Genomic DNA, 27,795 nt, shown 5'->3' on the forward strand with positions numbered 1-27,795 from the left:
CCACACTGTCGGAGGGTCAGTGCTGAGGTAGTGCCACACTGTCGGAGGGTCAGTGCTGAGGGAGTGGGCACTGTCGGAGGGTCGGTGCTGAGGGAGTGGGCACTGTCGGAGGGTGAGTGCTGAGAGAGCGCCGCACTGTCGGAGGGTCAGTGCTGAGGGAGTGGGCACTGTCAGAGGGTCAGTGCTGAGGGAGTGGGCGCTGTCAGAGGGTCAGTGCTGAGGGAGTGGGCGCTGTCAGATGGGTCAGTGCTGAGGGAGTGGGCGCTGTCAGAGGGTCAGTGCTGAGGGAGTGGGCGCTGTCAGAGGGTCAGTGCTGAGGGAGTGGGCGCTGTCAGATGGGTCTGTGCTGAGGGAGTGGGCACTGTCAGAGGGTCAGTGCTGAGGGAGTGGGCACTGTCAGAGGGTCAGTGCTGAGGGAGTGGGCACTGTCAGAGGGTCAGCGCTGAGGGAGCGGGCACTGTTGGAGGGTCAGTGCTGAGGGAGTGCCGCACTGTCGGCGGGTCAGTGCTGAGGGAGTGGGCACTGTCGGCGGGTCAGTGCTGAGGGAGTGGGCACTGTCGGAGGGTCAGTGCTGAGAAAATGGGCACTGTTGGAGGGTCAGTGCTGAGGGAGTGGGCACTGTCAGAGGGTCAGTCCTGAGGGAGTGGGCACTGTCAGAGGGTCAGTGCTGAGGGAGTGGGCGCTGTCAGAGGGTCAGTGCTGAGGGAGTGGGCGCTGTCAGATGGGTCAGTGCTGAGGGAGTGGGCACTGTCAGATGGTCAGTGCTGAGGGAGTGGGCACTGTCAGAGGGTCAGCGCTGAGGGAGCGGGCACTGTCGGAGGGTCAGCGCTGAGGGAGTGCCGCACTGTCGGAGGGTTAGTGCTGAGGGAGCGCCGCACTGTCTGAGGGTCAGCGCTGAGGGAGTGGGCATGGTCGTTGGGTCAGCGCTGAGGGAGCACCGCACTGTCGGAGGGTCAGCGCTGAGGGAGTGGGCGCTGTCGGTGGGTCAGCGCTGAGGGAGCACCGCACTGTCGGAGGGTCAGCGCTGAGGGAGTGGGCACTGTCGGAGGGTCAGCGCTGAGGGAGCGGGCACTGTCGGTGGGTCAGCGCTGAGGGAGCACCGCACTGTCGGAGGGTCAGTGTTGAGGGAGCGCCGCACTATCGGAGGGTCAGTGTTGAGGGAGCGCCGCACTGTCGGAGGGTCAGCGCTGAGGGAGTGGGCACTGTCGGAGGGTCAGCGCTGAGGGAGCACCGCACTGTCGGAGGGTCAGTGTTGAGGGAGCACCGCACTATCGGAGGGTCAGTGTTGAGGGAGCACCGCACTGTCGGAGGGTCAGCGCTGAGGGAGTGGGCACTGTCGGAGGGTCAGCGCTGAGGGAGTGGGCACTGTCGGTGGGTCAGCGCTGAGGGAGCACCGCACTGTCGGAGGGTCAGTGTTGAGGGAGCGCCGCACCAACGGAGGGTCAGTGTTGAGGGAGCGCCGCACTGTCGGAGGGTCAGTGTTGAGGGAGCGCCGCACTGTCGGAGGCTCAGTGCTGAGGGGCCGCCGCACTGTCGGAGGGTCAGCGCTGAGGTAGTGCCGCACTGTCGGAGGGTCAGCGCTGAGGGAGCGCCGCACTGTCGGAGGGTCAGCGCTGAGGGAGCTCCGCACTGTCGGAGGGTCAGCGCTGAGGGAGCGCCGCACTGTCTGAGGATCAGCGCTGAGGGAGTGGGCACTGTCGGTGGGTCAACACTGAGGGAGCACCGCACTGTCGGAGGCTCAGTGCTGAGAGAGTGCCGCACTGTCGGAGGGTCAGTACTGAGAGAGTGGGCACTGTCGGCGGTTCAGTGCTGAGGGAGTGGGCACTGTCGGAGGGTCAGTAGTGCTGAGGGAGTGCCGCACTGTCAGAGGGTCAGTGCTGAGGGAGTGCCGCACTGTCGGAGGGTCAGTGCTGAGGGAGCACCGCACTGTCGGAGGGTCAGTGCTGAGGGAGTGCCACACTGTCGGAGGGTCAGTGCTGAGGGAGTGGGCACTGTCGGAGGGTCAGTGCTGAGAGGCCGCCGCACTGTTGGAGGGTGAGTGCTGAGGGAGTGCCGCACTGTCGGAGGGTCAGTGCTGAGGGAGCACCGCACTGTCGGAGGGTCAGCGCTGAGGGCGCATCGCACAGTCGGAGGGTCAGCGCTGAGGGAGCGCCGCACTGTCGGAGGATCAGCGCTGAGGGAGTGGGCACTGTCGGTGGGTCAGCGCTGAGGGAGCACCGCACTGTCGGAGGGTCAGTGCTGAGGGAGTGGGCACTGTCGGAGGGTCAGTGCTGAGGGAGTGGGCACTGTCGGATGGTCAGTGCTGAGGGAGTGGGCACTGTCAGAGGGTCAGTGCTGAGGGAGCGGGCACTGTCAGAGGGTCAGTGCTGAGGGAGTGCCGCACTGTCGGAGGGTCAGCGCTGAGGGAGTGGGCACTGTCGGAGGGTCAGTGCTGAGGGAGTGCCGCACTGTCGGAGGGTCAGCGCTGAGGGAGTGGGCACTGTCAGAGGGTCAGTGCTGAGGGAGTGGGCACTGTCGGAGGGTCAGTGCTTAGGGAGCGGGCACTGTCGGAGGGTCAGTGCTGAGGGAGTGTCGCACTGTCAGAGGGTCAGTGCTGAGGGAGTGCCGCACTGTCGGAGGGTCAGTGCTGAGGGAGCACCGCACTGTCGGAGGGTCAGTGCTGAGGGAGTGCTGCACTGTCGGAGGGTCAGTGCTGAGGGAGTGCCGCACTGTCGGAGGGTCAGTGCTGAGGGAGTGCTGCACTGTCGGAGGGTCAGTGCTGAGTGGCCGCCGCACTGTCGGAGGGTCAGTGCTGAGGGAGTGCTGCACTGTCGGAGGGTCAGTACTGAGGGAGCACCGCACTGTCGGAGGGTCAGCGCTGAGGGAGCATCGCACCGTCGGAGGGTCAGCGCTGAGGGAGTGGGCACTGTCGGAGGGTCAGTGCTGAGGGAGTGGGCACTGTCGGAGGGTCAGTGCTGAGAAAATGGGCACTGTCGGAGGGTCAGTGCTGAGGGAGTGGGCACTGTCAGAGGGTCAGTGCTGAGGGAGCGGGCACTGTCGGAGGGTCAGTGCTGAAGGAGTGCCGCACTGTCGGAGGGTCAGCGCTGAGGGAGCGCTGCACTGTCGGAGGGTCAGCACTGAGGGAGTGGGCACTGTCGGAGGGTCAGTGCTGAGGGAGTTCCGCACTGTCGGAGGGTGAGTGCTGAGGGAGCGCCGCACTGTCGGAGGGTCAGTGCTGAGGGAGTGGGCACTGTCGGAGTGTCAGTGCTGAGGGAGTGCCGCACTGTCGGAGGGTCAGTGCTGAGGGAGTGGGCACTGTCGGAGGGTCAGTGCTGAGGGAGCGCCGCACTGTCGGAGGGTCAGTGCTGAGGGAGTGGGCACTGTCGGAGGGTCAGTGCTGAGGGAGCGCCGCACTGTCGGAGGGTCAGTGCTGAGGGAGTGCCGCACTGTCGGAGGGTCAGTGCTGAGGTAGCGCCGCACTGTCGGAGGGTCAGTGCTGAGGGAGCGCCGCACTGTCGGAGGGTCAGTGCTGAGGGAGCGCCGCACTGTCGGAGGGTCAGTGCTGAGGGAGTGCCGCACTGTCGGAGGGTCAGTGCTGAGGGAGTGCCGCACTGTCGGAGGGTCAGTGCTGAGGTAGCGCCGCACTGTCGGAGGGTCAGTGCTGAGGGAGCGGGCACTGTCCAAAGTGCTACCTTTCAGGGTGTGACATCCAACCAACACTCCGTCTGCCTTGTACCGTGTGGGTGAAAGCTCCATCAGCTCCTACTGGAAGCCTTGTTGTTCATGGTGAGGAATCCTCCCAGGATGTGAGTACCTGAGTCGACCTCCTGAGTCAATCCTGTTACTGAATGTGGCGTCACCTTCCCTGCCTTCAGAAACGGGACCCGATTCCAAAAGTTATTGGCGATCTGTCATTGGCCGTGGTGCCAGGTAAATGCAAGTGAGAACCCTCTGGGAGAGATGTTGATGGATCACACTGCGGTCATTTTCTCTCATAGCCTAAATTCGTGCCCCCCCCCCCACCCCCCACTCCCATATCAGGGGCTGCCCGAGCCAGCAGATGCCAGGCTTGAATTGCAAGGGGTAAGCTTAATAAAGCCTTCGGAATAATTGGCACCAAGCATTCCCACTTCTCCGTAATGATATGTCAGCCCGCTCCCCATCAAACTCAGCTCAGTTTGTGAATTAACTCTGCGCTGATGTTAACCCCCTGCCAACAGTCGGCTGGTGTTTGCCAGTTCCTCCATCTCTTCTCAAGGGCAGATTTAACCCCTCCCCTTCTCCTCGACTTGCTCAATCGTTGCACAACCTGACCTCGGGCTGGAGGGAAGGGAACGCTATAAATGCAGATGGGCTGCAGTTCCGCGTCTGAGTGGGTGTCTCGGGCAGCACCATGGACATTAAGCTGCTCCAACTGGCTCTCGCAATCTCCTTGCCTGTCTCCAGCTCTTCGCGTGTGGAATTGGTAAACCGACAGGGTTCGGCCGAAAGGGTTCCTGCAGGAGACGCAGACCAGGGTTGGCCAGGGGGGTTTTTGTGGCGGTCAGGCTGGTGAATGTCGCTTAGATTTCGACCCTGGCTTTCAAACAGGGTGGCCAGGCCAGGTGTAGGGAGAGGAGAGATGTCAGATAGTGTCCCTGCTCCTGATCACTGTCCAGTGATCCCTAGGGTTAGAGAGAGAGAGAGGGGTAATCAGACAGGGTCCCTGCTCCTGATCACTGTCCAGTGATCCCCAGGGTTAGAGAGAGAGGTGGAATCAGACAGGGTCCCTGCTCCTGATCACTGTCCAGTGATCCCCAGGGTTAGAGTCAGAGAGGGGGAATCAGACAGGGTCCCTGCTCCTGATCACTGCCCAGTGATCCCCAGGGTTAGAGAGAGAGGAGTAATCAGACAGGGTCCCTGCTCCTGATCACTGTCCAGTGATCCCCAGGGTTAGAGAGAGAGGGGGAATCAGACAGGGTCCCTGCTCCTGATCACTGTCCAAAGATCCCCAGGGTTAGAGAGAGAGGGGGAATCAGACAGGGTCCCTGCTCCTGATCACTGCCCAGTGATCCCCAGGGTTAGAGAGAGAGGGGGAATCAGACAGGGTCCCTGCTCCTGATCACTGTCCAGTGATCCCCAGGGTTAGAGAGAGAGGGGGAATCAGACAGGGTCCCTGCTCCTGATCACTGTCCAGTGATCCCCAGGGTTAGAGTCAGAGAGGGGGAATCAGACAGGGTCCCTGCTCCTGATCACTGTCCAGTGGAAATCAGTCGATGATGTTTAAATCTGTCATTTTCCTATCAGATAACTGCCCTGTCTGGCTGCTGGGTGAACGAACTCCATTCTACAATGCGGATCAGTGTGTCCAACTCTGGGTTAATAACTGGTTCGTACATCTCCAAAGTGTCAGCGTCTGCACAGCCTGCAAGAGGGAATGTCACTGGGTATCAGCAAGATCTCAGCAATCCCACCTTTGGGTTTGTGGTGAAGTGGATCACAGGTAACCCTGAATATTTATTTAACCAATCAATTCCCCTGAGGCAACAGTCGATCTTTCGTTTATACAAATTTTACTCTTCACCTCTCAACAGGGGGGGAGTGAGTAAACAGGAGCAGGCCCTTTAGCCGTTCAATCCTACTACCCCATTCAATAGGATGAAGGCTGATCATTCCTCACTCAGTCTGCTGTTCCTGCTTTCTCCCTTCGTACCTTTTGATCCGTTTAGCCCCAAGAATTTGATCCGACTCCTTCCTAAGAACATTCGCTGTTTCAGCCCCAACCCCCCTTTCTGTGACAGACAATTCCACAGGCTCTCCCCCACCACCACCCCCCCCCCCCCCCCCCCCCCCCACCCCCCCCCCCCCCCACTCTCTGGGGGAAGACATTTCTCCCCATCTCAGTCCAAAATGGCCCCACCCCATAATCTGTAGACAGTGACCCAGCAAGTGACGATTCCCCCTAGTCCAGGAACTCCCCACATACGTTCGAGACACCACCCACGCCCTCCACCTCCTCCAAGACTTCCGTTTCCCCGGCCCCCAACGCCTCATCTTCACCATGGATATCCAATCCCTCTACACCTCCATCCGCCATGACCAGGGCCTCCAAGCCCTCCGTTTTTTTCCTCTCCAGACGTCCCCAACAGTACCCTTCCACCGACACTCTCATTCGTTTGGCCGAACTGGTCCTCACCCTTAACAATTTCTCCTTTGAATCCTCCCACTTCCTCCAGACCAAAGGGGTAGCCATGGGCACACGTATGGGTCCCAGCTATGCCTGTCTCTTTGTTGGCTACGTAGAGCAGTTGATCTTCCATAATTATGCCGGCACCACTCCCCACCTCTTCCTCCGCTACATTGTTGACTGCATTGGCGCCACCTCATGCTCCCGCGAGGAGGTTGAGCAATTCATCAACTTCACCAACACATTCCACCCTGACCTTAAATTTACCTGGACTATCTCTGACACCTCCCTCCCCTTCCTGGACCTCTCCATCTCCATTAATGACGACCGACTTGACACTGACATTTTTTACAAACCCACCGACTCCCATAGCTACCTGGATTACACCTCTTCCCACCCTACCTCTTGCAAAAATGCCATCCCGTGTTCCCAATTTCTCTGCCTCCGCCGTATCTGCTCCCAGGAGGACCAGTTCCACCACAGAACACACCAGATGGCCTCCTTCTTTAGAGACTGCAATTTCCCTTCCCACGTGGTTAAAGATGCCCTCCAACGCATTTCGTCCATATCCCGCACCTCCGCCCTCAGACCCCACCCCTCCAACCGTAACAAGGACAGAACGCCCCTGGTGCTCACCTTCCACCCTACCAACCTTCGCATGAACCAAATCATCTGCCGACATTTCCGCCACCTCCAAAAAGACCAGGGATATATTTCCCTCCCCACCCCTTTCCGCCTTCCGCAAAGACCGTTCCCTCCGTGACTACCTGGTCAGGTCCACGCCCCCCCTACAACCCACCCTCCCATCCTGGCACCTTCCCCTGCCACCGCAGGAACTGCAAAACCTGTGCCCACACCTCCTCCCTCACCTCCATCCAAGGCCCTAAAGGAGCCTTCCACATCCATCAAAGTTTCATCTGCACATCCACTAATATCATTTATTGTATCCGTTGCTCCCGATGCGATCCCCTCTACATTGGGGAGACTGGGCGCCTCCTAGCAGAGCACTTTAGGGAACATCTCCGGGACACCCGCACCAATCAACCACACCGCCCCGTGGCCCAACATTTCAACTCCCCCTCCCACTCTGCCGAGGACATGGAGGTCCTGGGCCTCCTTCACCACCGCTCCCTCACCACCAGACGCCTGGAGGAAGAACGCCTCATCTTCCGCCTCGGAACACTTCAACCCCAGGGCATCAATGTGGACTTCAACAGTTTCCTCATTTCCCCTTCCCCCACCTCACCCTAGTTCCAACCTTCCAGCTCAGTAACTGTCCCCATGACCTGTCCGACCTGCCTATCTTCTTTTCCACCTATCCACTCCACCCTCTCCTCCCTGACCTATCACCTTCATCCCCTCCCCCACTCACCCATTGTACTCTATGCTACTTTCTCCCCACCCCCACCCTCCTCTAGCTTATCTCTCCATGCTTCAGACTCTCTGCCTTTATTCCTGATGAAGGGCTTTTGCCCGAAACGTCGATTTTCCTGCTCCTCGGATGCTGCCTGACCTGCTGTGCTTTTCCAGCACCACTCTAATCCAGACTCTGGTTTCCAGCATCTGCAGTCATTGTTTTTACCTAGAAATGCTGTCCAGCCAAGCTAAGGTTATGTGTCTGTTACAACTTTTCAATTCTGTCGCTGTAGGAGTAAACCTACACCTGGTCGCTATCGTCAGAAGCTGTGCTCTTGACATTTGTATTTCTGCTTTGGTTCCTTGTCACTCACAGTCCCAGGCAGTGTCAGCGTCTGGACTGGACAGTACTTCGTGATTAACGAAAAGGAGACTTTGATGACCATGTGGTTACTCAGGCGAAGTGTTTCGACGTCAAAAGACAACTGGGAGGCAACCTGGTAATGATTTTCACGAATAAACTGTCTCTCTCAGGCCGGGGTCCTGTCAGAATCTGACTGAGTCACAGTCAAGCTGGTTACTCTGTCTTCAGGGCGGCACGGTGGCTCAGTAGTTAGCACTGCTGCCTCACAGCACCAGGGTCCCAGGTTCGATCCCAGCCTCGGGCGACTGTCTGTGTGGAGTTTGCACATTCTCCCCGTGTCTGCATGGGGTTTCCTCTCAGTGCTCCCACAATCTAAAGATGTGCTGGTTAGGGTGGATCAGCCATGGTAAATTGTCCCATAGTGCTCAGGGATTAGATTAGATTAGATTAGATTAGATTAGATTAGATTAGATTAGATTACTTACAATGTGGAAACAGGCCCTTCGGCCCAACAAGTCCACACCGCCCCGCCGAAGCGTAACCCACCCATACCCCTACATCTACATCTACCCCTTACCTAACACTACGGGCAATTTAGCATGGCCAATTCACCTGACCTGCACATCTTTGGACTGTGGGAGGAAACCGGAGCACCCGGAGGAAACCCACGCAGACACGGGGAGAACGTGCAAACTCCACACAGTCAGTCGCCTGAGGTGTAGGTTAGGGTGGATTGGCCGTGCTGAATTGTCCCATAGTGCCCAGGGATGTACAGGTTAGGGTGGATTGGCCGTGCTAAATTGTCCCATAGTGCCCAGGGATGTGCAGGTTAGGGTGGATTGGCCGTGCTAAATTGTCCCATAGTGTCCAGGGATGTGCAGGTTAGGGTGGATTGGCCATGCTAAATTGTCCCATAGTGTCCAGGGATGTGCAGGTTAGGGTGGGATTGGCCGTGCTAAATTGCATTAGTCAGAGGGAAATGGGCCTATGTGGGTTACTCTTTGGAGGGCCGAAGGGCCTGTTTCCACACTGTAGATAATCTAATCTGTAGCCTAGGGGCCTGCAGATGGTGGGAGAGATCACAAAAGCCAAGAATCTGGTACAGTATTGCATTTCTAGACATCCCAACTCCTCCCCACCCTCTTTCATCAAAAAGAAGCACAATCATTTTCAAGCTAGCAAAACAATCTATATTGTCCCCAAACCAGCACTCACACCAGAGTGCCTGTATCTACCACCTCATTGGTATAAAGCTCTTGTGATATCAAGGTTTGGGCTGGAAATGCAGATAGCTCCAGGAAGACGTGATCACATTTACACATACTCAGCCTTGAGCGATCACTTCAGGGTTTGATCCAAACACCTCTGGTCTGGGACTAACACAAACTTTTCATTTTAAGGTAATCTAGTTCACTACTTAGCACTCCTTATGCAGGAATTAGTCAGCTGTCTAACCCCATGCTGTCCCTGTCCTGGGGAGTGTTTGATGGGAGGACAGTGTAGAGGGAGCTTTACTCTGTATCTAACCCCGTGATGTCCCTGTCCTGGGAATGTTTGATGGGGGACAGTGTAGAGAGAGCTTTACTCTGTATTTAACCCCGTGCTGTCCCTGTCCTGGGAGTGTTTGATTGGGGGCCAGTGTACAGAGAGCTTTACTCTGTATCTAACCCCGTGATGTCCCTGTCCTGGGAATGTTTGATGGGGGACAGTGTAGAGAGAGCTTCAGTCTGTATCTAACCCCGTGCTGTCCCTGTCCTGGGGAGTGTTTGATGGGGGACAATGTAGAGTGAGCTTTACTGTGTAGCTAACCCCATGCTGTCCCTATCCTGATGGGCGGGGGACAGTGTAGAGGGAGTTTTACTCTATATCAAACCCCATGTCCTGGGGAGTGATTGATACAGAGGGGACAGTGTAGAGGGAGCTTTACTCTGTATCTAATCCCATGCTGCCCCTGTCCTGGGGAGTGTTTGATGGGGGGGACAGTGTAGAGGGAGCTTTACTCTGTATCTAACCCCGTGCTGTCCCTGTCCTGGGGAGTGTTTGATGGGGGGGGGGGGACAGTGTAGAGGGAGCTTTAATCTGTATCTAACCCTGTGCTGGGGAGTGTTTGATGGGAACAGTGTCTCTCTGGTTGTTCCAGGACTGGGATGGATGTGTTCCATCGTAACAACAAGGCTTGTAAACATGACGACGGTGGGAATGTGCCTCCGGGCGCTGGATCTGCCACAGGCTCCAAAGAATTCGAATCCTTGGTGCGGATTCCCTGAACCCGGGAAGGTCTCTCAGCCTGTGCCATCCCCCAAAACAGAATTTCATTAAAGTACCGAGTGGTTAAATACTTGTGGGCTGCATGTTCCAGCATTCTCTCGAGTATTTCACTAACGTGGGTGATCAGTAACATGAAAACGTACAGGGTAACAGGGCCCCCCCCTGGGAACGGGAGAGTACAAGAGGAATGGGAGAGATGAGGGGGATGGATTACTTCAATACACAGTGAGAGAAAAATAAGGCTGGGCTTTACACCAAACGCCACAGACAATCGCAAAACCGGGCACAGGAACAGAAGACAGGCACAACAACAACAACAACCACCACCACCTGCATTTGTATAGCACCGTTCCTGCACCACCACCAGCACCACCACCGTCATGAGATGGTTAGAAAACAAGAAACCAAGCAGACAGGTCCAAAGCTCAGGTCCAAAGCAGTAGGTTTCCAAGGCACATCTTGCACAGAGGTGAGCGGTTGGGTGGGGGGGGGGGGGTGTGTGGGAAGGGAGGGCACAGAGAAGTTCCGGGGGGTGACCACACCAGGGCCTGGTCTCCCCGAACCGATCGCATTTTGCAAATGCGCAGGAGGCCAGAAATGGGCATACTGCAAATGGTTGTAGGGACAGGGCTGGAGGGGGTGACAGAGATAGGGAGGGGGTGTAGGGGCTGGAGGGGGTTACCGAGATAGGGAGGGGGTGTAGGGGCTGGATGGGGTTACAGAGATAGGGAGGGGGAGTAGGGGCTGGATGGGGTTACAGAGATAGGGAGGGGGAGTAGGGGCTGGATGGGGTTACAGAGATAGGGAGGGGGTGTAGGGGCTGGAGGGGGTTACAGAGATAGGGAGGGGGTGTAGGGTCTGGAGGGGGGTGACAGAGATAGGGAGAGGGTGTAGGGGCTGGAAGGGGTGACAGGGATAGGGAGGGGGTGTAGGGGCTGGAGGGGGGTGACAGAGATTGGGAGGGGGTGTAGGGGCTGGAGGGGGTTACAGAGATAGGGAGGGGGAGTAGGGGCTGGATGGGGTTACAGAGATAGGGAGGGGGTGTAGGGGCTGGAGGGGGTGACAGAGATAGGGAGGGGGTGTAGGGGCTGGAGGGGGTGACAGAGATAGGGAGGGAGAGTAGGGGCTGGAGGGGGTTACAGAGATAGGGAGGGGGTGTAGGGGCTGGAGGGGGTTACAGAGATAGGGAGGGGGGTGTAGGGGCTGGAGGGGGTTACAGAGATAGGGAGGGGGTGTAGGGACTGGAGGGGGTTACAGAGATAGGGAGGGGGTGTAGGGGCTGGAGGGGGTTACAGAGATAGGGAGGGGGTGTAGGGGCTGGAGGGGGTTACAGAGATAGGGAGGGGGTGTAGGGTCTGGAGGGGGGTGACAGAGATAGGGAGAGGGTGTAGGGGCTGGAAGGGGTGACAGGGATAGGGAGGGGGTGTAGGGGCTGGAGGGGGGTGACAGAGATTGGGAGGGGGTGTAGGGGCTGGAGGGGGTTACAGAGATAGGGAGGGGGAGTAGGGGCTGGATGGGGTTACAGAGATAGGGAGGGGGTGTAGGGGCTGGAGGGGGTGACAGAGATAGGGAGGGAGTGTAGGGGCTGGAGGGGGTTACAGAGATAGGGAGGGGGAGTAGGGGCTGGATGGGGTTACAGAGATATGGAGGGGGTGTAGGGGCTGGAGGGGGTTACAGAGATAGGGAGGGGGTGTAGGGGCTGGAGGGGGGTGACAGAGATAGGGAGGGGGTGTAGGGGCTGGAGGGGGTTACAGAGATAGAGAGGGATGTAGGGACTGGAGGGGTTTACAGAGATAGTGAGGGGGTGTAGGGGCTGGAGGGGGTTACAGAGATAGGGAGGGGGTGTAGGGGCTGGAGGGGGGTGACAGAGATAGGGAGGGGGTGTAGGGGCTGGAGGGGGGTGACATAGATAGGGAGGGGGTGTAGGGGCTGGAGGGGGTTACAGAGATAGGGAGGGGGAGTAGGGGCTGGATGGGGTTACAGAGATATGGAGGGGGTGTAGGGGCTGGAGGGGGTGACAGAGATAGGGAGGGGGTGTAGGGGCTGGAGGGGGTTACAGAGATAGAGAGGGATGTAGGGACTGGAGGGGTTTACAGAGATAGGGAGGGGGTGTAGGTGCTGGAGGGGGTTACAGAGATAGGGAGGGGGTGTAGGGGCTGGAGGGGGGTGACAGAGATAGGGAGGGGGTGTAGGGGCTGGAGGGGGGTGACATAGATAGGGAGGGGGTGTAGGGGCTGGAGGGGGTTACAGAGATAGGGAGGGGGTGTAGGGGCTGGAGGGGGTTACAGAGATAGGGAGGGCGTGTAGGGGTTGGAGGGTGTTACAGGGATAGGGAGGGGGGTGTAGGGGCTGGAGGGGGTTACAGAGATAGGGAGGGGGTGTATGGGCCGGAGGGCGTTACAGAGATAGGGAGGGGGTGTATGGGCCGGAGGGGGTTACAGAGATAGGGAGGGGGTGTAGGGGCCGGAGGGGGGTGACATAGATAGGGAGGGCGTGTAGGGGCTGGAGGGGGTTACAGAGATAGGGAGGGGGTATAGGGGCTGGAGGGGGTGACAGAGATAGGGAGGGGGTGTAGGGGCTGGAGGGGGTGACAGAGATAGGGAGGGGGTGTAGGGGCCGGAGGGGGTGACAGAGATAGGGAGGGGGTGTATGGGCTGGAGGGGGTTACAGAGATAGGGAGGGGGTGTAGGGGCTGGAGGGGGTTACAGAGATAGGGAGGGCGTGTAGGGGTTGGAGGGGGTGACAGAGATAGGGAGGGGGTATAGGGGCTGGAGGGGGTGACAGAGATAGGGAGGGGGTGTAAGGGCTGGAGGAGGTGACGGAGATAGGGAGGGGTGTAGGGGCTGGAGGGAGTATAGGGGCTGGAGGGGGTGACAGAGATAGGGAGGGGGTGTAAGGGCTGAAGGAGGTGACAGAGATAGGGAGGGGTGTAGGGGCTGGAGGGGGTTACAGAGATAGGGAGGGGTATAGGGGCGAGAGGGGGTTACAGAGATAGGGAGGGGGTGTAGGGGCTGGAGGGGGTTACAGAGATAGGGAGGGGGTGTAGGGGCCGGAGGAGGTTACAGAGATAGGGAGGGGGTGTAGGGGCTGGAGGGGGTTACAGAGATAGGGAGGGGGTGTAGGGGCTGGAGGGGGTTACAGAGATAGGGAGGGGGTGTAAGGGCTGGAGGAGGTGACAGAGATAGGGAGGGGGTGTAGGTACTGGAGGAGGTGACAGAGATAGGGAGGGGTGTAGGGACTGGAAGGGGTGACAGAGATAGGGAGGGGGTGTAGGGGCTGGAGGGGGGTGACATAGATAGGGAAGGGTTTTGGGGCTGGAGGGGGTGACAGGGATAGGGAGGGGGTATAGGGGCTGGAGGGGGTGACAGAGATAGGGAGGGGTGTAGGGGCTGGAGGGGGTATAGGGGCTGGAGGGGGTGACAGAGATAGGGAGGGGTGTAGGGGCTGGAGGGGGTATAGGGGCTGGAGGGGGTGACAGAGATAGGGAGGGGGTGTAAGGGCTGGAGGGTGTTACAGAGATAGGGAGGGGGTGTAGGGGCTGGAGGGGAGTGACAGAGATAGGGAGGATGTATAGGGGCTGGAGGCGGTGACAGAGATAGGGAGGGGGTGTAGGGGCTGGAGGGGATTACAGAGATAGGGAGGGGTGTAGGGTCTGGAGGGGGTGACAGAGATAGGGAGGGGGTATAGGGGCTGGAGGGGGTGACAGAGATAGGGAGGGGGTGTAGGGGCTGCAGGGGGTTACAGGGGTAGGGAGGGGTGTAGGGACTGGAGGGGGTGACAGAGATAGGGAGGGGTGTAAGGGCTGGAGGGAGTATAGGGGCTGGAGGGGGTGACAGAGATAGGGAGGGGTGTAAGGGCTGGAGGAGGTGACAGAGATAGGGAGGGGTGTAGGGGCGAGTGGGGGTTACAGAGATAGGGAGGGGGTGTAGGGGCTGGAGGGGGTTACAGAGATAGGGAGGGGGTGTAGGGGCCGGAGGAGGTGACAGAGATAGGGAGGGGGTGTAGGGGCCGGAGGAGGTTACAGAGATAGGGAGGGGGTGTAGGGGCTGGAGGGGGTTACAGAGATAGGGAGGGGGTGTAGGGGCTGGAGGGGGTTACAGAGATAGGGAGGGGGTGTAAGGGCTGGAGGAGGTGACAGAGATAGGGAGGGGGTGTAGGGGCTGGAGGGGGTATAGGGGCTGGAGGGGGTGACAGAGATAAGGAGGGGGTGTAGGGGCCGAAGGGGGTTACAGTGATAGGGAGGGGGTGTAGGGGCTGGAGAGGGATGACAGAGATAGCGAGGGAGTATAGGGGCTGGAGGAGGTGACAGAGATAGGGAGGGGTGTAGGGACTGGATGGGGTTACAGAGATAGGGAGGGGGTGTAGGGGCCTGAGGGGGTGACAGAGATAGGGAGGGGGTGTAGGGGCTGGAGGGGGTTACAAAGATAGGGAAGGAGTATAGGGTCTGGAGGGGGTGACAGAGATAGGGAGGAGGTGTAGGGGCTGGAGGGGGTTACAGAGATAGGGAGGGGGGTGTAGGGGCTGGAGGAGGTGACAGAGATAGGGAGGGGGTGTAGGGGCTGGAGGGGGTTACAGAGATAGGGAGGGGGGGTGTAGGGGCTGAAGGGGATGACAGAGATCGGGAAGGGGTGTAGGGTCTGGATGGGGTTACAGAGATAGGGAGGGGGTGTAGGGGCTGAAGGGGATGACAGAGATAGGGAGGGAGTGTAGGGGCTGGAGGGGGTTACAGAGATAGGGAGGGGTGTTGGGGCTGGAGGGGGTGACAGAGATAGGGAGGGGGTGTAGGGGCTGGAGGGGGTTACAGAGATAGGGAGGGGGGTGTAGGGGCTGGAGGAGGTGACAGAGATAGGGAGGGGGTGTAGGGGCTGGAGGGGGTTACAGAGATAGGGAGGGGGGTGTAGGGGCTGGAGGGGGTTACAGAGATAGGGAGGGGGTGTAAGGGCTGGAGGAGGTGACAGAGATAGGGAGGGGGTGTAGGGGCTGGAGGGGGTATAGGGGCTGGAGGGGGTGATAGGGACTCTGTTTGACTCTCTGTTATAAACACATGAAGATATGAACGAGCATCTGGCAATGGGCACGCGTTTGCTCTGGCCTGCTCCCCCCAGTGCGTAAGACCATGGCTGGCCTGATCCCTCTAATTCCTGCCTCCTCTTCCACCCTGCTCGGTGAATTACAAATAGATCTCCCTCTGCCTTCGAAGTATTCCTGGCTTGTTGCTTCCACCTACCTTTGGGATGAGAATCCCAAAGATCAATGACAGACTGGTTCTCCACATTGTTTCCACATTTTAAACTATAGTTCCAGGTTTCATTTCAAATTGGAATTGATCCCAGTCTCTCGGCATCCCCCTACACTTCAGAGCAGCTGTCTAGTAACTGAACCCGCCATTTCCTCATTTTCCATCCTTAATTTTCCGGACTCCAATATTTTTCGAACCCCACATTTCTTGGGAGAGGAAGGCTTCACTCATTTGGTCCTGATTAATACCGAATGTTTGGAATTAAAGGACGTACCCTTTAATTTGTTCATTGATCGTTAATCATTTGTTTGCCACTTGGAGTCATTGAGCTGCACAGCACAAACCGACCCTTCGGTCCAACTCACCTGTGCTGACCAGATATCCGAAATCAATCTCGTGCCAACTCCCAGGATTTGGCCCACATCCCTCTAAACCCTCCCTCTTCACCGAGTCATCGAGCAGACCTTTCGGCCTAACCAGTCCATGTCAAACTAAGCAATAATCCCTAACTAAACTAGTCTCACCTGCCTGCTCCTGGCCTATGTCCCTCCAAACGCATTCCAACTCCTGCCATAGGAAATAAGCTTTTTCCTGGCTCACTGGTGAAATCTAGCGCGGCTTTTGTCTTTGCCTGAGAGAGCGGTCACGGGTAGGCATTAAGTATCCAAGAGATTAAATTAATATTTTGCATTTTTGACCTAATTTCCGGAAATTTCAAGGCACGGACAAAGGAATTGAACCGAGGAAGGGAAGTGGGAGCGATTCAAGCAGTATTTGACCGAGCACAGTGTTTAGCTTTCATCAGGAGAGGATTTGAGTACAGGAGCAAGTGTGCCTTCCTGCAATTGTTCGCTGGCCTTTGCGAGACCACTCCTGGAGTATTGTGTGCAGTTTTTATCTCCGTATCTGAGGAAGGACGTTCTGGCAATGGAGGGAGTTCAGGGAGGGTTTCCCAGACCGATTCCCGGGATGGTAGGACTGACTTATGAAGAGAGACTCTCAATCAGATGGCACTATATTCCCTGGAGTTTAGAAGAATTTATTTGCGGGAGGGGTGGGGGGGGGAGGCGTTTGCAATTTTAACGGCAAAATTGGAGGTGTAGTGGACAGCGAAGAAGGTTACCTCAGAGTACTCCGAGATCTTGATCAGATGGGCCGAAATGTGGAAGATGGAGTTTAATCTAGATACACGTGAGGTACTGCATTTTGGAAAGGCAAACCAGGGCAGGACTTATACACTTAATGGTAAGGTCCTAGGGAACAAAGAGACCTTGGAGTGCAGGTTCATAGCTCCTTGAAAGTGGAGTCGCAGGTAGATAGGATAGTGAAGGCGGCATTTGGTATACTTTCCTTTATTGGTCAGTGCATTGAGTATAGGGGTTGGGAGGTCATGTTGCAGCTGTACAGGATATTGGTTAGGCCACTGTTGGAATACTGCATTCGATTCTGGTCTCCCTGTTCCAGGAAAGGTTGTGAAACTTGAAAAGGTTCAGAAAAGATTTACAAGGATGTTGCCAGGGTTGGAGGATTTAAGTTACAGGGAGAGGCTGAACAGGCTGGGGCTGTTTTCCCTGGAGCGTCAGAGGATGAGGGGTGACCTTATAGTGGTTTATAAAATCATGAGGGGACATGGATAGGGTAAATAGACAAAGTCTTTTCCCTGGGGTCAGGGAGTCCAGAACTAGAGGGGCATAGGTTTAGGGTGAGAGGGGAAAGATATAAAAGAGACCTAAGGGGCAACTTTTTCAAGCAGAGGGTGGTACATGTATGGAATGAGCTGCCAGAGGAAATGGTGGAGGCTGGTACAATGACAACATTTAAGAGGCATTTGGATGGGTATATAAATAGGAAGGGTTTGGAGGGATATGGGCCGGGTGCTGGCAGGTGGGACTAGATTGGGTTGGGATATCTGGTCGGCATGGACGGGTTGGACCGAAGGGTCTGTTTCCATGCTGTACATCTCTATGACCGTATGACTCAAAGAAACCTAGAAAATTTGAACTGAACTTGACAGAGTAAAGGCAGGGAGGATTTTCTCAATGACTGTGGAGTCTAGAACAGAGGGTTACGGTTTAAGGGTACACTGTCGGCCAATTTAGGACCGAGATGAGGAGAAATGTCTTCACCCAGAGAGTGGAATTCTCTTCCACTGAAAACTGTTGAGGTCAAAACATTGAATGTTTATGAGCTGGAGTTTGATATAGTTCTGAGAGCTAAAGGGATTAAAATGGTACAGGGTGGGGGGGAATGGAATGTGAACAGAGAAGTGGATTGGATGGTGACCCATGGTCACCTGGAACAGTGGAGCAGACTTAAAGGAACTCCGGCTCTTATTTACCATGTGGGAACAAGGATTCCGAGCGGAATGAGTCAGTGGGGGTCAGGAGGGAAGGTCTCCGCTGGTTAGAAAGAACAATGCTCAGGGAGATCACTCACCTCCTTCCCAGGACACCTCAGGGAACGAACAGCTTGAATGAATGAATGAATTGATTGTCACGTGTACCGAGGCACAGTGAAAAGCTTTGTTGTGTGAGCAATGCAGGCAGATCACAGAGTTAAGTAGCATAGATAGTAAATAATAGGGAAACAGTGGCAAATACAAACACACAGGGACAGGTGAATGTTTGTGAGTCCATTCAGTATTCTAACAACAGTCGGGTAGAAACTGTTTCGAACTGGCTGAGGTGTGTGTTCAGGCTTCTGTACCTTCTCCCTGATGGTAGAACAACATTGCCAGGTGGGATGGATCTTTGAGAATGCTGGCGGCCTTTCCCTGACAGCGGGCCTGGGAGATGGATTCTATAGATGGGAGGTTGGCCTTTGTGATTGTCCAGGCCGAGTTCACCACTCTCTGTAACCGTCTCTGATCTTGAATGGTACAGTTGCCTTACCAGGTAGCGATACATCCAGACAGAATGCTCTCGATGGGGCACCTATAAAAGTTGGTGAGGATATTCGCCGTCATGCCAAATTTCCTCAGCTGCCTGAGGAAGAAGAGACACTGTTGGGCCTTTGTAACTAGTGCGTCCACATGAAGAGTCCAAGAAAGCTTGTGGATGACCACTCCCAGGAGCATGACACTCTCCACTCGTTCTACCTCTGTGCTGTTAATGTGTGTTGGGGGGGGGCATGAGTAACCACCTTCAGCTACTTCATCAGTGGCCTTCCCTCCATCATAAGGTTAGATGTAAGGGATTGATCGTTGCATAATGTTCAGCATCATTTAAACTTCTCAGTCACTAAAGCAGCTCAGATCCACATGCAGCAAAGTCTGGACCCCCTACTGACTTGAGTTGATAATTGACAAGAAACAGTCACACTATAGAAACGTGGTTATAAAGATGTGCAACATACATTTTATGACCATTCGGAAGTTTGGATTGATACCTTAGAGGACTTTGGTTTCAATTCTGTGAAGATTACCTTTTTTTTTAATGTGGTCAAAAACTCATTTGGATCAGTGAGCTAAATACATAATTTCCAATGCCGTCTTCATTTTATTTAAGTGTCTGGCAGGATAATTGATTAAATGTTAATACTTGGCAAAAGTGATGAAGGGCTTTTGCCCGAAACGTCGATTTTCCTGCTCCTCGGAGGCTGCCTGAACTGCTGTGCTTTTCCAGCACCGCTCTAATCTAAATGTTTAGACTGCTGAGTTTATGACAAAGAAACTAGGCTGAGGGCTCCTTAGATTTGACCTCAGATCTGAAGAATTGGGTTCAAGTACATAATTCTTTGAAGTTTGCATCGCAGGGAGGTGAAGAAGGCGTTTAGCACACTTGCCTTCATTGCTCAGTCCTTTGAGTATAGGAGTTGGGACGTCATGTTGGGGTTGTACAGGACATTGGTGAGGCCTCGTCTGGAGTACTGTGCCCAGTTCTGGTCGCTCTGTTACAGGAAGGAGATTATTAAACCGGAGAGGGGTCAGGAGAGATTTACCAGGATGTTGCCAGGAATGGAGGGTTTAAGATATGAAAATAGACTGGGTAGGCTGGGACTTTTTTTGTAGGAGGTTGATGTTTAAAAACTCATGAGGGGTATGGATAAGGTGAATTGCAGGGGTCTTTTCCCCAGGGTGGGAGATTTCAAAACAAGGGGGCATATTTTTAAGGAGAGAGGCAAAAGATTTAATAAGGACATGGGGGGTAACATTTTTGACACAGAGAGAATGAACTTCCTGAGGAAGTGGTGGATTGTGGGTACAGTTACAACATTTAAATGCCATTTGGATGAGGACATGAACAGGAAAGGGTTTGGAGGGAGATGGGCCAGGAGCAGGCAGGTGGGACTGGATTAGTTTGGGATTATGGTCGTCATCGACAGGTTGGGCCGAAGGGTCTGTTCCTGTGCTGTATGACTCTATAATTGGGAGTTCAGGTCAGAACAGCAAAAGAATCATGTTTGATTTCAAGAGAACAGTTCCCACCTTGGCTGAGGAGTTTTAATTTGTCAGATCTGTGTAGGAATTTTCAAATTGCCAGAACTGAAGTCATTAAACTCTTTCAGCAGGTCAAGGACGAAACAGGAACTAATCAGACAAGTAAGAAATTAGAGTTGAGACAGGAGTAATATTTTTCTGGCATTATCTGTAAAGTTCCATTGGTGGGAAAAACACACAACTTTGTTTAATTATTTATATTGAGATCTTTCTAAACGTTCATATATAGCTTTGTTAAAAAAAAAGTTCTTCTCTGTAATAAACTTGTGTTCTTGCGTGAAAGAACATTGGCAGCCTCATCTGAATACTGACCAACTATAGCAGCCTCCGAGCTGCTGAAACACAGATAGGTTGCTAACTTGGCCAAACAGCAAGGAATGCTGGGTACATTGGCCAAGTAAAACCGAAATCACAAAACCCACACAACCAGAGCAAACACAGCAAGCAGATGCTAATGATATTAGCAGAATGGAAAATGCAACAGTTATTCAGAACAGACATACACCCCCCCCCCCCCAACAAAAAACTTAACCACGAAACAAAGGAGAGCCCAGAACTAAAGGCACTGGGCCCTGCTACACAAAGAAAGAGACAGTAGCAAGCCATCCAAATCACTGACACTATCACCTGATGAAGGAGCGCCACTCCAAAAACTAGTATTTCCAATTAAACCTGTTGGACTATAACCTGGTGCTGTGTGATTTTTAACTTCAAACTATTAAGGATATCTCCCTGTTTGACCAGAACTACAGAAAATTCCCAACAAAAACATCTAAAAAGTCCAGGAACAAGAGTTAAGCTGCAGACCTCTCTCTCGGAACTGCTCTTGGAATCATCTGAGACCCTCTGAGGAGGCCACCTTGGCAAGAGGCACAGACCAGCTGACTATCCAGAGAGAGAGAGAGGGAGGGGAAAGAAAGCAGCTTTGCAGAGCCACAGACAGACAGAGAGAGAGAGAGAGAGAGAGACAGAAAGCAGCTTTGCAGAGACACAAAGAGAGAGAGAGACTGTGTAAATTTACTCAGGAAGTATTGTAGCCTTAAGGGGCCGAATAAAGTTGGGGATAGTATTGTTTAGTATTAAAGATTCCTGTAACTTTGTTCCTAATAAAATTGGAATTGTTTCACATCGGTACTGACTTGTGGAGGTATTGATTTGACCGCTTTGGTATTGTAGGACACCTGTGCAAATTCATTCATAACACTCTGGTCGGAGTTGTCTTATAACTTGTTTACAGAGGAATTGAACAACACAACCATACAGCACAGAAACAGTCCCTTTGGTCCACACCACCACAATAGTCAACTTCCAAAATTAAACTTACGGTCTATCAAGAGAGGTTTCACTCTGGGATCTGACCAATCTGGGAATTGTCATTACCTGGGAGGAAACCAAGTGCAAAGCCATGTTCATGACCACGTCCAACGAGACAGAAGTTCACTGTCACCCCCTTGACATTCAATAGCGTTACCGTCATCGAATCCCCCATTATCCACGTCCTGGGAGTTACCATTGACCAGAAACTGGAGCCTGGGAAATATTGAGTATCAAAACAATGAAGAGACTGTGAATCCTCTCGCAAATAACTCACCTCCTGACTCCCCCAATGCCTGTTCACCATCGACAAGGCACAAGTCAAGAGGGTGAGGGAACACTCCCCATTTGCCTCTGGAATTGGGGGGGGGGGGGGGGGGAGGGCAGCTGCAACAACACTCAAGAAGCTCGATACAATTAGAACATCAAAAAGGCAGCTGGATGAATAGGAAGGGTTTAGAGGGACATGGGCCAACTGCTGGTGAATGGGACTGGATTAATCTGGGAAAGCTGGTTGGCAGGGACGAGTTGGACCGAAGTGAACAGTTGAACAAAGAAACAAAGAACAATGGTCAGCCTGACGGAATGGACGACTGCTAATGGGAGACGGTTTGTGGCTAACCATGGGGTAGTGTGTCATAGCAGACCGTCTGATAACAATCATATCATTTAAAAGGCAACTTGGATGGGGATCTGAATAGGAAGGGTTTGGAGGGATATGGGCCAAGTGCTGGGAAATGGGACTAGATTGGGTTGGGATATCTGGTCAGCACGGACGGGTTGGACCAAAGGGTCTGGCTCTGTACTGTATGTCTCGATAACTCTAAGGCCTGCTGGAGTCCAAAACAGCCCGTGGATGCTCCAAGTCAGAAACGAAAACAGAAATCACCAGAAAAGCTCAAGGTCTGCTGAGAGAAATCGAGAGTTAACGTTTCGGCGTGGGTGACCCCTTCCCAAGAGACTCTCTCGATTCCGGCTCTGACCGGACCCGAAAACTCCTGATTTCTCTCGGCGGGTGCTGGCTGAGCTCTTCCGGCAATTTCTGATTCCCTTTCGGGGTTGGGGGGCAGCGAGGAAGGACAGGGGAGTAGGTGCCTGGAGCCCGGGCTGGCCAGGTATCCTAGGTTAATCCACTCCCATTTGGCCCACATCCCTCCAAACCCTGTCCCCCCATCCAGATGCCTTTTTTAATGTCAATAGACAATAGACAATCGACAATAGATGCAGGAGTAGGCCATTCAGCCCTTCGAGCCTGCACCGCCATTCAATATGATCATGGCTGATCATTCCCAATCAGTATCCTGTTCCAGCCTTATCTCCATACCCCTTGACTCCACTATCTTTAAGAGCTCTATCCAATTCTTTCTTAAATGAATCCAGAGACTGGGCCTCCACTGCCCTCTGGGGCAGAGCATTCCACATGTCCTAATTGAGTGCAGGAGTCAGGAGAGTTCCCCATGGAATATTGGAAAATGAAGACTTTTTTTTTGTGTTGGGGAAAACAAATAGATCTCCACCCCCAGCCTCAATACCCCCTTTTTTAGAGGACTTAAGACATATTTCTGCTCCTCGGATGCTGCCTGAGCTGCTGTGCTCTTCCAGCACCACTAATCCAGAATATTTCCCTCCCTGTCGATATATATATATTTTTTTTTTGTGAATGAACCTGGGCGAGAGTGGAACGTAGACACTGGATACATGTTTGCAAAACGTTGATACATTTTGACAACGTTCCTTTCCGGCGCTGACGTCAGGCGCCTGGCCATTTCCGTGTTAGTTTCACTAAACCATCCAGAAGGAATTGACGCGGGGGGTTTGGGATTTCGGTCTTTCTCAGCCCCCCCACCCCCCTCCCTCCTATTTGTAAATAATTGTCGTCCCCCCCCTTCTCACCGAGGTGACCTGGAGCTGCTTTAACCCCACAATGGAAGGTTAGTGTGTGTGTATATGTGACCAAATCACGCCCTGTTCAAATAGCACTCAGCTCAAAGTGACCCAGTTTATTTTCCAGCCCCTCCCTCCTCGCCCCTCACCCTGAAACTTGTTACTTTCTGTTTGCACACAGGTTCCCCCCCCGGAAAATAAAGGGTGGTTGATCTGCTGCTATCTGTCCCCTTTGCAAGGAGAGGATCCTCTGTTCTGCATTTCGAGTTAATTTCCCTCTTGTCCCCTCACTCGCAGGGACCAAACTTCCCTTTTGAGCACTGGCCACCGCTCACATGCTGTGTGTTTGCTTCCAGGGCGGGTTCTCCACCCTGATTTTGTTTTTGTTTGTTTTACCCACCACCCCAGAATTAATTAGGACTAGAGTATTTGGTTTCTGTTTGGAAGGGGGGGGGAGAGACAGGGCGGCCCAGGAGGAGGTGGCCTGTTGTGGTTGCTATTTTGGTTACCAAACGTGCAAGCAAGAAAGAAGGAGTTTTGGGGGGGGTGTGGGTCAATGTGGGGAAAGTCTTCCACCTGAAACATTCGGTAGCACAGACCCTTCCTGGCCTACAGCCTCCCAGCTTGGGGAGTGCTGCACTGTCTTCTTGTTTCGGGAGGGCTGTAGGTGTGTGGTTGGAGTAAGATGGGTGACGGTGGTGGGGGGGAAGCGCCATTCCCCCTGCCCTTTCACGAAGCCAACGCTTAGCCCACCACCCACAGAAACCGGCGGTGCGGGGTACGTTTGCTGTTTCTGGGATCTTGCTGTGTACGAATGATTTCCCACCATTGAAAATTCTTGCCTGGCAATGCAGCACTTCAGCATCTTCCTGAAGAGGCTGAAGGCGCCATAACAATGCATTATCGAGGGTGATCCAGGATGTGGTTTTGTCTTGGAGGGTCGGACCAGGTGGAATGTTCTTTGGGACTTGGTGCCTGCTACAATGATAATGTTAGGATGGAAGATGGATTGGAGGATGGATTATTTAGCACTGGATGGGCCAAGTGGCCTGTATCTGTTTCTGTCAGCGGGGAAGGAATTGCGATCAAGAGGTTGGGGTTTGAGCCCCACATTCCAGATTGGAGTCTACATTTAGCACTGAGGGAGTGCCGCACTGTCGGAGGGTCAGCGCTGAGGGAGCGCCGCACTGTAGGTGGGTCAGTGCTGAGGGGGTGCCGCACTGTCGGAGGGTCAGGGCTGAGGGAGCGCTACACTGTCGGAGGTCAGTGCTGAGGGAGCTCCACACTGTCGGAGGGTCAGTGCTGAGGGAGTGCCGCACTGTCGGAGGGTCAGTGCTGAGGGAGTGCCGCACTGTCGGAGGGTCAGTGCTGAGGGAGCGCCGCACTGTCGGAGGGTCAGTGCCGAGGGAGTGCCGCACTGTCGGAGGATCAGTGCTGAGGGAGTGCCGCACTGTCGGAGAGTCAGTACTGAGGGGGTGCTGCACTGTCGTAGGGTCAGCACTGTAGGTGGGTCAGTGCTGAGGAAGCGCCATACTGTCGGAGGGTGGGTACTGAGGGAGTGCTGCACTGTCAGAGGGTCAGTGCTGAGGGAGTGCTGCACTGTCAGAGGGTCAGTGCTGAGGGAGTGGGCACTGTCAGAGGGTCAGTGCTGAGGGAGTGGGCACTGTCAGAGGGTCAGTGCTGAGGGAGTGCCGCACTGTCAGCGGGTCAGTACTGAGGGGATGCCGCACTGTCAGAAGGTCAGCGCTGAGGGAGTGCCACATTGTCGTAGGGTCAGCGCTGAGGGAGCGCCGCACTGTTGGAGGGTCAGCGCTGAGGGAGCGCCGCACTGTTGGAGGGTCAGCGCTGAGGGAGCGCCACACTGTTGGAGGGTCAGCGCTGAGGGAGCGCCGCACTGTTGGAGGGTCAGCGCTGAGGGAGCACCGCACTGTCGGAGGGTCAGTGCTGAGGGAGCACCGCACTGTAGGTGGGTCAGTGCTGAGGGAGTGGGCACTATTGGAGGATCCGTGCCCAGGGCATGCTGCACTGTTGGAGGATCAGTGCTGAGGGAGTGGGCACTGTCAGAGGGTCAGTGCTGAGGGAGTGCCGCACTGTCAGCGGGTCAGTACTGAGGGGATGCCGCACTGTCAGAAGGTCAGCGCTGAGGGAGTGCCACGTTGTCGTAGGGTCAGCGCTGAGGGAGCGCCGCACTGTTGGAGGGTCAGCGCTGAGGGAGCGCCACACTCTTGGAGGGTCAGCGCTGAGGGAGCGCCGCACTGTTGGAGGGTCAGCGCTGAGGGAGCACCGCACTGTCAGAGGGTCAGTGCTGAGGGAGCACTGCACTGTAGGTGGGTCAGTGCTGAGGGAGTGGGCACTATTGGAGGATCCGTGCCCAGGGCATGCTGCACTGTTGGAGGATCAGTGCTGAGGGAGTGGGCACTGTCGGAGGGTCAGTGCTGAGGGAATGTCACATTGTCGGTGGGTCAGTGCTGAGGGATTGCCGCACTGTCGGTGGGTCAGTGCTGAGGGATTGCCGCACGGTCGGAGGGTCAGTGCTGAGGGAGTGCTGCACTGTCAGAGGGTCAGTGCTGAGGGAGTGGGCCCTGTCGGAGGGTCAGTGCTGAGGGAGTGGGCCCTGTCGGAGGGTCAGTGCTGAGGGAGTGGGCCCTGTCGGAGGGTCAGTGCTGAGGGAGTGGGCACTGTTGGAGGGTCAGTGCTGAGGGAGTGGGCACTGTTGGAGGGTCAGTGCTGAGGGAGTGGGCACTGTTGGAGGGTCAGTGCTGAGGGAGTGGGCACTGTTGGAGGGTCAGTGCTGAGGGAGTGGGCACTGTTGGAGGGTCAGTGCTGAGGGCGCGGGCACTGTTGGAGGGTCAGCGCTGAGGGAGTGCCGCACTGTCGGAGGGTCAGTGCTGAGGGAGTGGGCACTGTCGGAGGGTCAGCGCTGAGGGAGCACCGCACTGTCGGAGGGTCAGTGCTGAGGGAATGGGCACTGTCAGAGGGTCTGCGCTGAGGGAGTGCCGCACTGTTGGAGGGTCAGCACTGTAGGGTGCAGGAGGGTCAGAACTGTAATTTTCCGATGGGACATTAAGCAAATCTGTCTGTCTGTCTGGGGGCCATAATCAGCCATGTGTCTAATGGATGGGGCAGGAAGATCGATGGTCCATGATCGGTCATAATGTTTTTCATTTCTATAAAAGATCCCACAGCCAATATTGAGTGGAAAACAGGAAAGTCCTCTCTTATATACTGGGCTAATATTTATTCTTCACCCAAAATCCATTTAAAATATAACTTAGTTTATTTAAAATATTACCTGTGTGTATCACCTGATCTTCCTCTTTTCCGGTTGCCTCTGTGACTCAGTTGTTCACACTGCTGCCTCTCAACACCAGGTTCAATCCCACCCTCGGGTGACTGTCTGTGCAGAGTTTGCAGATCCCCCCCGTGTCTGCATTGTTTTCCTCCGGGTGCTTCAGTTTCCTCCCACAGTCCAAACATGTGTAGGTTAGGGTGAATTGGCCGTGCTAAATTACCAATCGTGCCCAGGGATGTGTAGGTTAGGTGCATTAGTCAGGGGTAAGTGTAAAGTATAGAGAAACCTCAGTTATTCAGCATTTGATTGCCTGAATTTCAGATTATCTGGCAAGTTCACGAGGTCCCACTGCTTGGCTAAACTGTGTTATCCGAACACTCGATTATCTGAACACAATACTCTCCACCCGTGCTGTTCAGATAATCGAGGCTCCTCTATAATAGGATAGGGGAAACGGGTCTGGGTGGGTTACTCTTCGGAGGGTTGGTGTGGACTTGTTGGGCCGAAGGGCCTGTTTCTGCACCGTAGGGAATCTATGATTCCGAACCAACCTGCTCAGAGATGTCGTGATGCACCCCCAGAGCAAATGGGAACGGAACCCTGGCTCAGAGGCAGGAACGCTACCACTTTTGTACCATCTGCTCCATTAGAATCTAACCCTCGAGTTAAAAAGACGCATGTTCACTTTGCCTTTCTGTAAATGAGATTGTTGCTACTTATTTATCAAATGTGTGCATTGACTCCTCAATCTCTTTGGACGTCCACTCTTTTGATTTGCTATTTAAAGAAAATAACTCAGAGTTTTGGTCCAGAATGTCTAATCTTATGGCTAACTCAGACTCTACCTCCAAAAGCTTTGGCTCTCCCTGTAAAAGTCCCATTTACAGCACTTAGCTCTACATTGTTAGTGGATTTAGCTGTAGGGCTGTCTTCTTATTAACCTTAATAAGTGAATCATTGATGTCCTATCATTAATATTTCTGGTTCGCTAACTGCTTCCTTCCAGTTTAAGAATATATCCATTAGCCCTGACTGGTTAGGCAGCAAAACAGCATTCCCAACCAATAACTTGCTTCCAATTTCGTGAAGTTTCATTTTAGCTGGTAGCTGGCGTAATAGATTTGGTGTACGTAAGGGTATTGTAGTGGGATGTAAGGTCTTGCAAGATCCAAAAGCCTTCAATGAGGCCGATCTGATTTAAAAGTTGCTGGAAAACCTCAGCTGTGAAGAGAAACCGGTTAACGTTTCCAGATCCGATGACCCTTCCTCAGAACGGAGGCTGACTCGAGTTGCGTGGGGTGTCAGGGGACAAGTACCGGACTCCGTTGTCAGTTTTGCAAGCATTGTCGTCACACAATCTTCGAAAGCCTTTTGCATTTAGGAAGTGGGATACAATTTCATAAATTTGGTTTGTTCCTTGGAGACCACGGGGGGAGCTGTGCTAAAGACTTGGAACCGATGGAGCAACTCAAGACTGGGCTTCTTAAGGTGGCAT

General features: G+C 54.4%; 1 protein-coding gene and 1 pseudogene across 1 annotated transcript; both read left to right on the plus strand.

Moving 5' to 3' along the window:
- The first annotated feature begins 4,331 nt into the window (after positions 1 to 4,331).
- LOC140457076 (avidin-like) lies at positions 4,332 to 10,203 on the plus strand. The gene is made up of 4 exons (XM_072551048.1): positions 4,332 to 4,444; positions 5,266 to 5,461; positions 7,878 to 8,001; positions 10,006 to 10,203. Exons 1-4 carry the CDS (start codon positions 4,373 to 4,375, stop codon positions 10,130 to 10,132), a joined length of 519 nt encoding a protein of 172 aa, XP_072407149.1. The 5' UTR covers positions 4,332 to 4,372; the 3' UTR covers positions 10,133 to 10,203.
- A 12,681-nt stretch (positions 10,204 to 22,884) lies between these two features.
- Positions 22,885 to 27,795, plus strand: part of LOC140457077 (uncharacterized) — a 50,470-nt pseudogene continuing 45,559 nt past the window's right edge.

The sequence above is a fragment of the Chiloscyllium punctatum genome, chromosome 31 (assembly GCF_047496795.1).
Source record: "Chiloscyllium punctatum isolate Juve2018m chromosome 31, sChiPun1.3, whole genome shotgun sequence".
Taxonomy (NCBI): domain Eukaryota; kingdom Metazoa; phylum Chordata; class Chondrichthyes; order Orectolobiformes; family Hemiscylliidae; genus Chiloscyllium; species Chiloscyllium punctatum.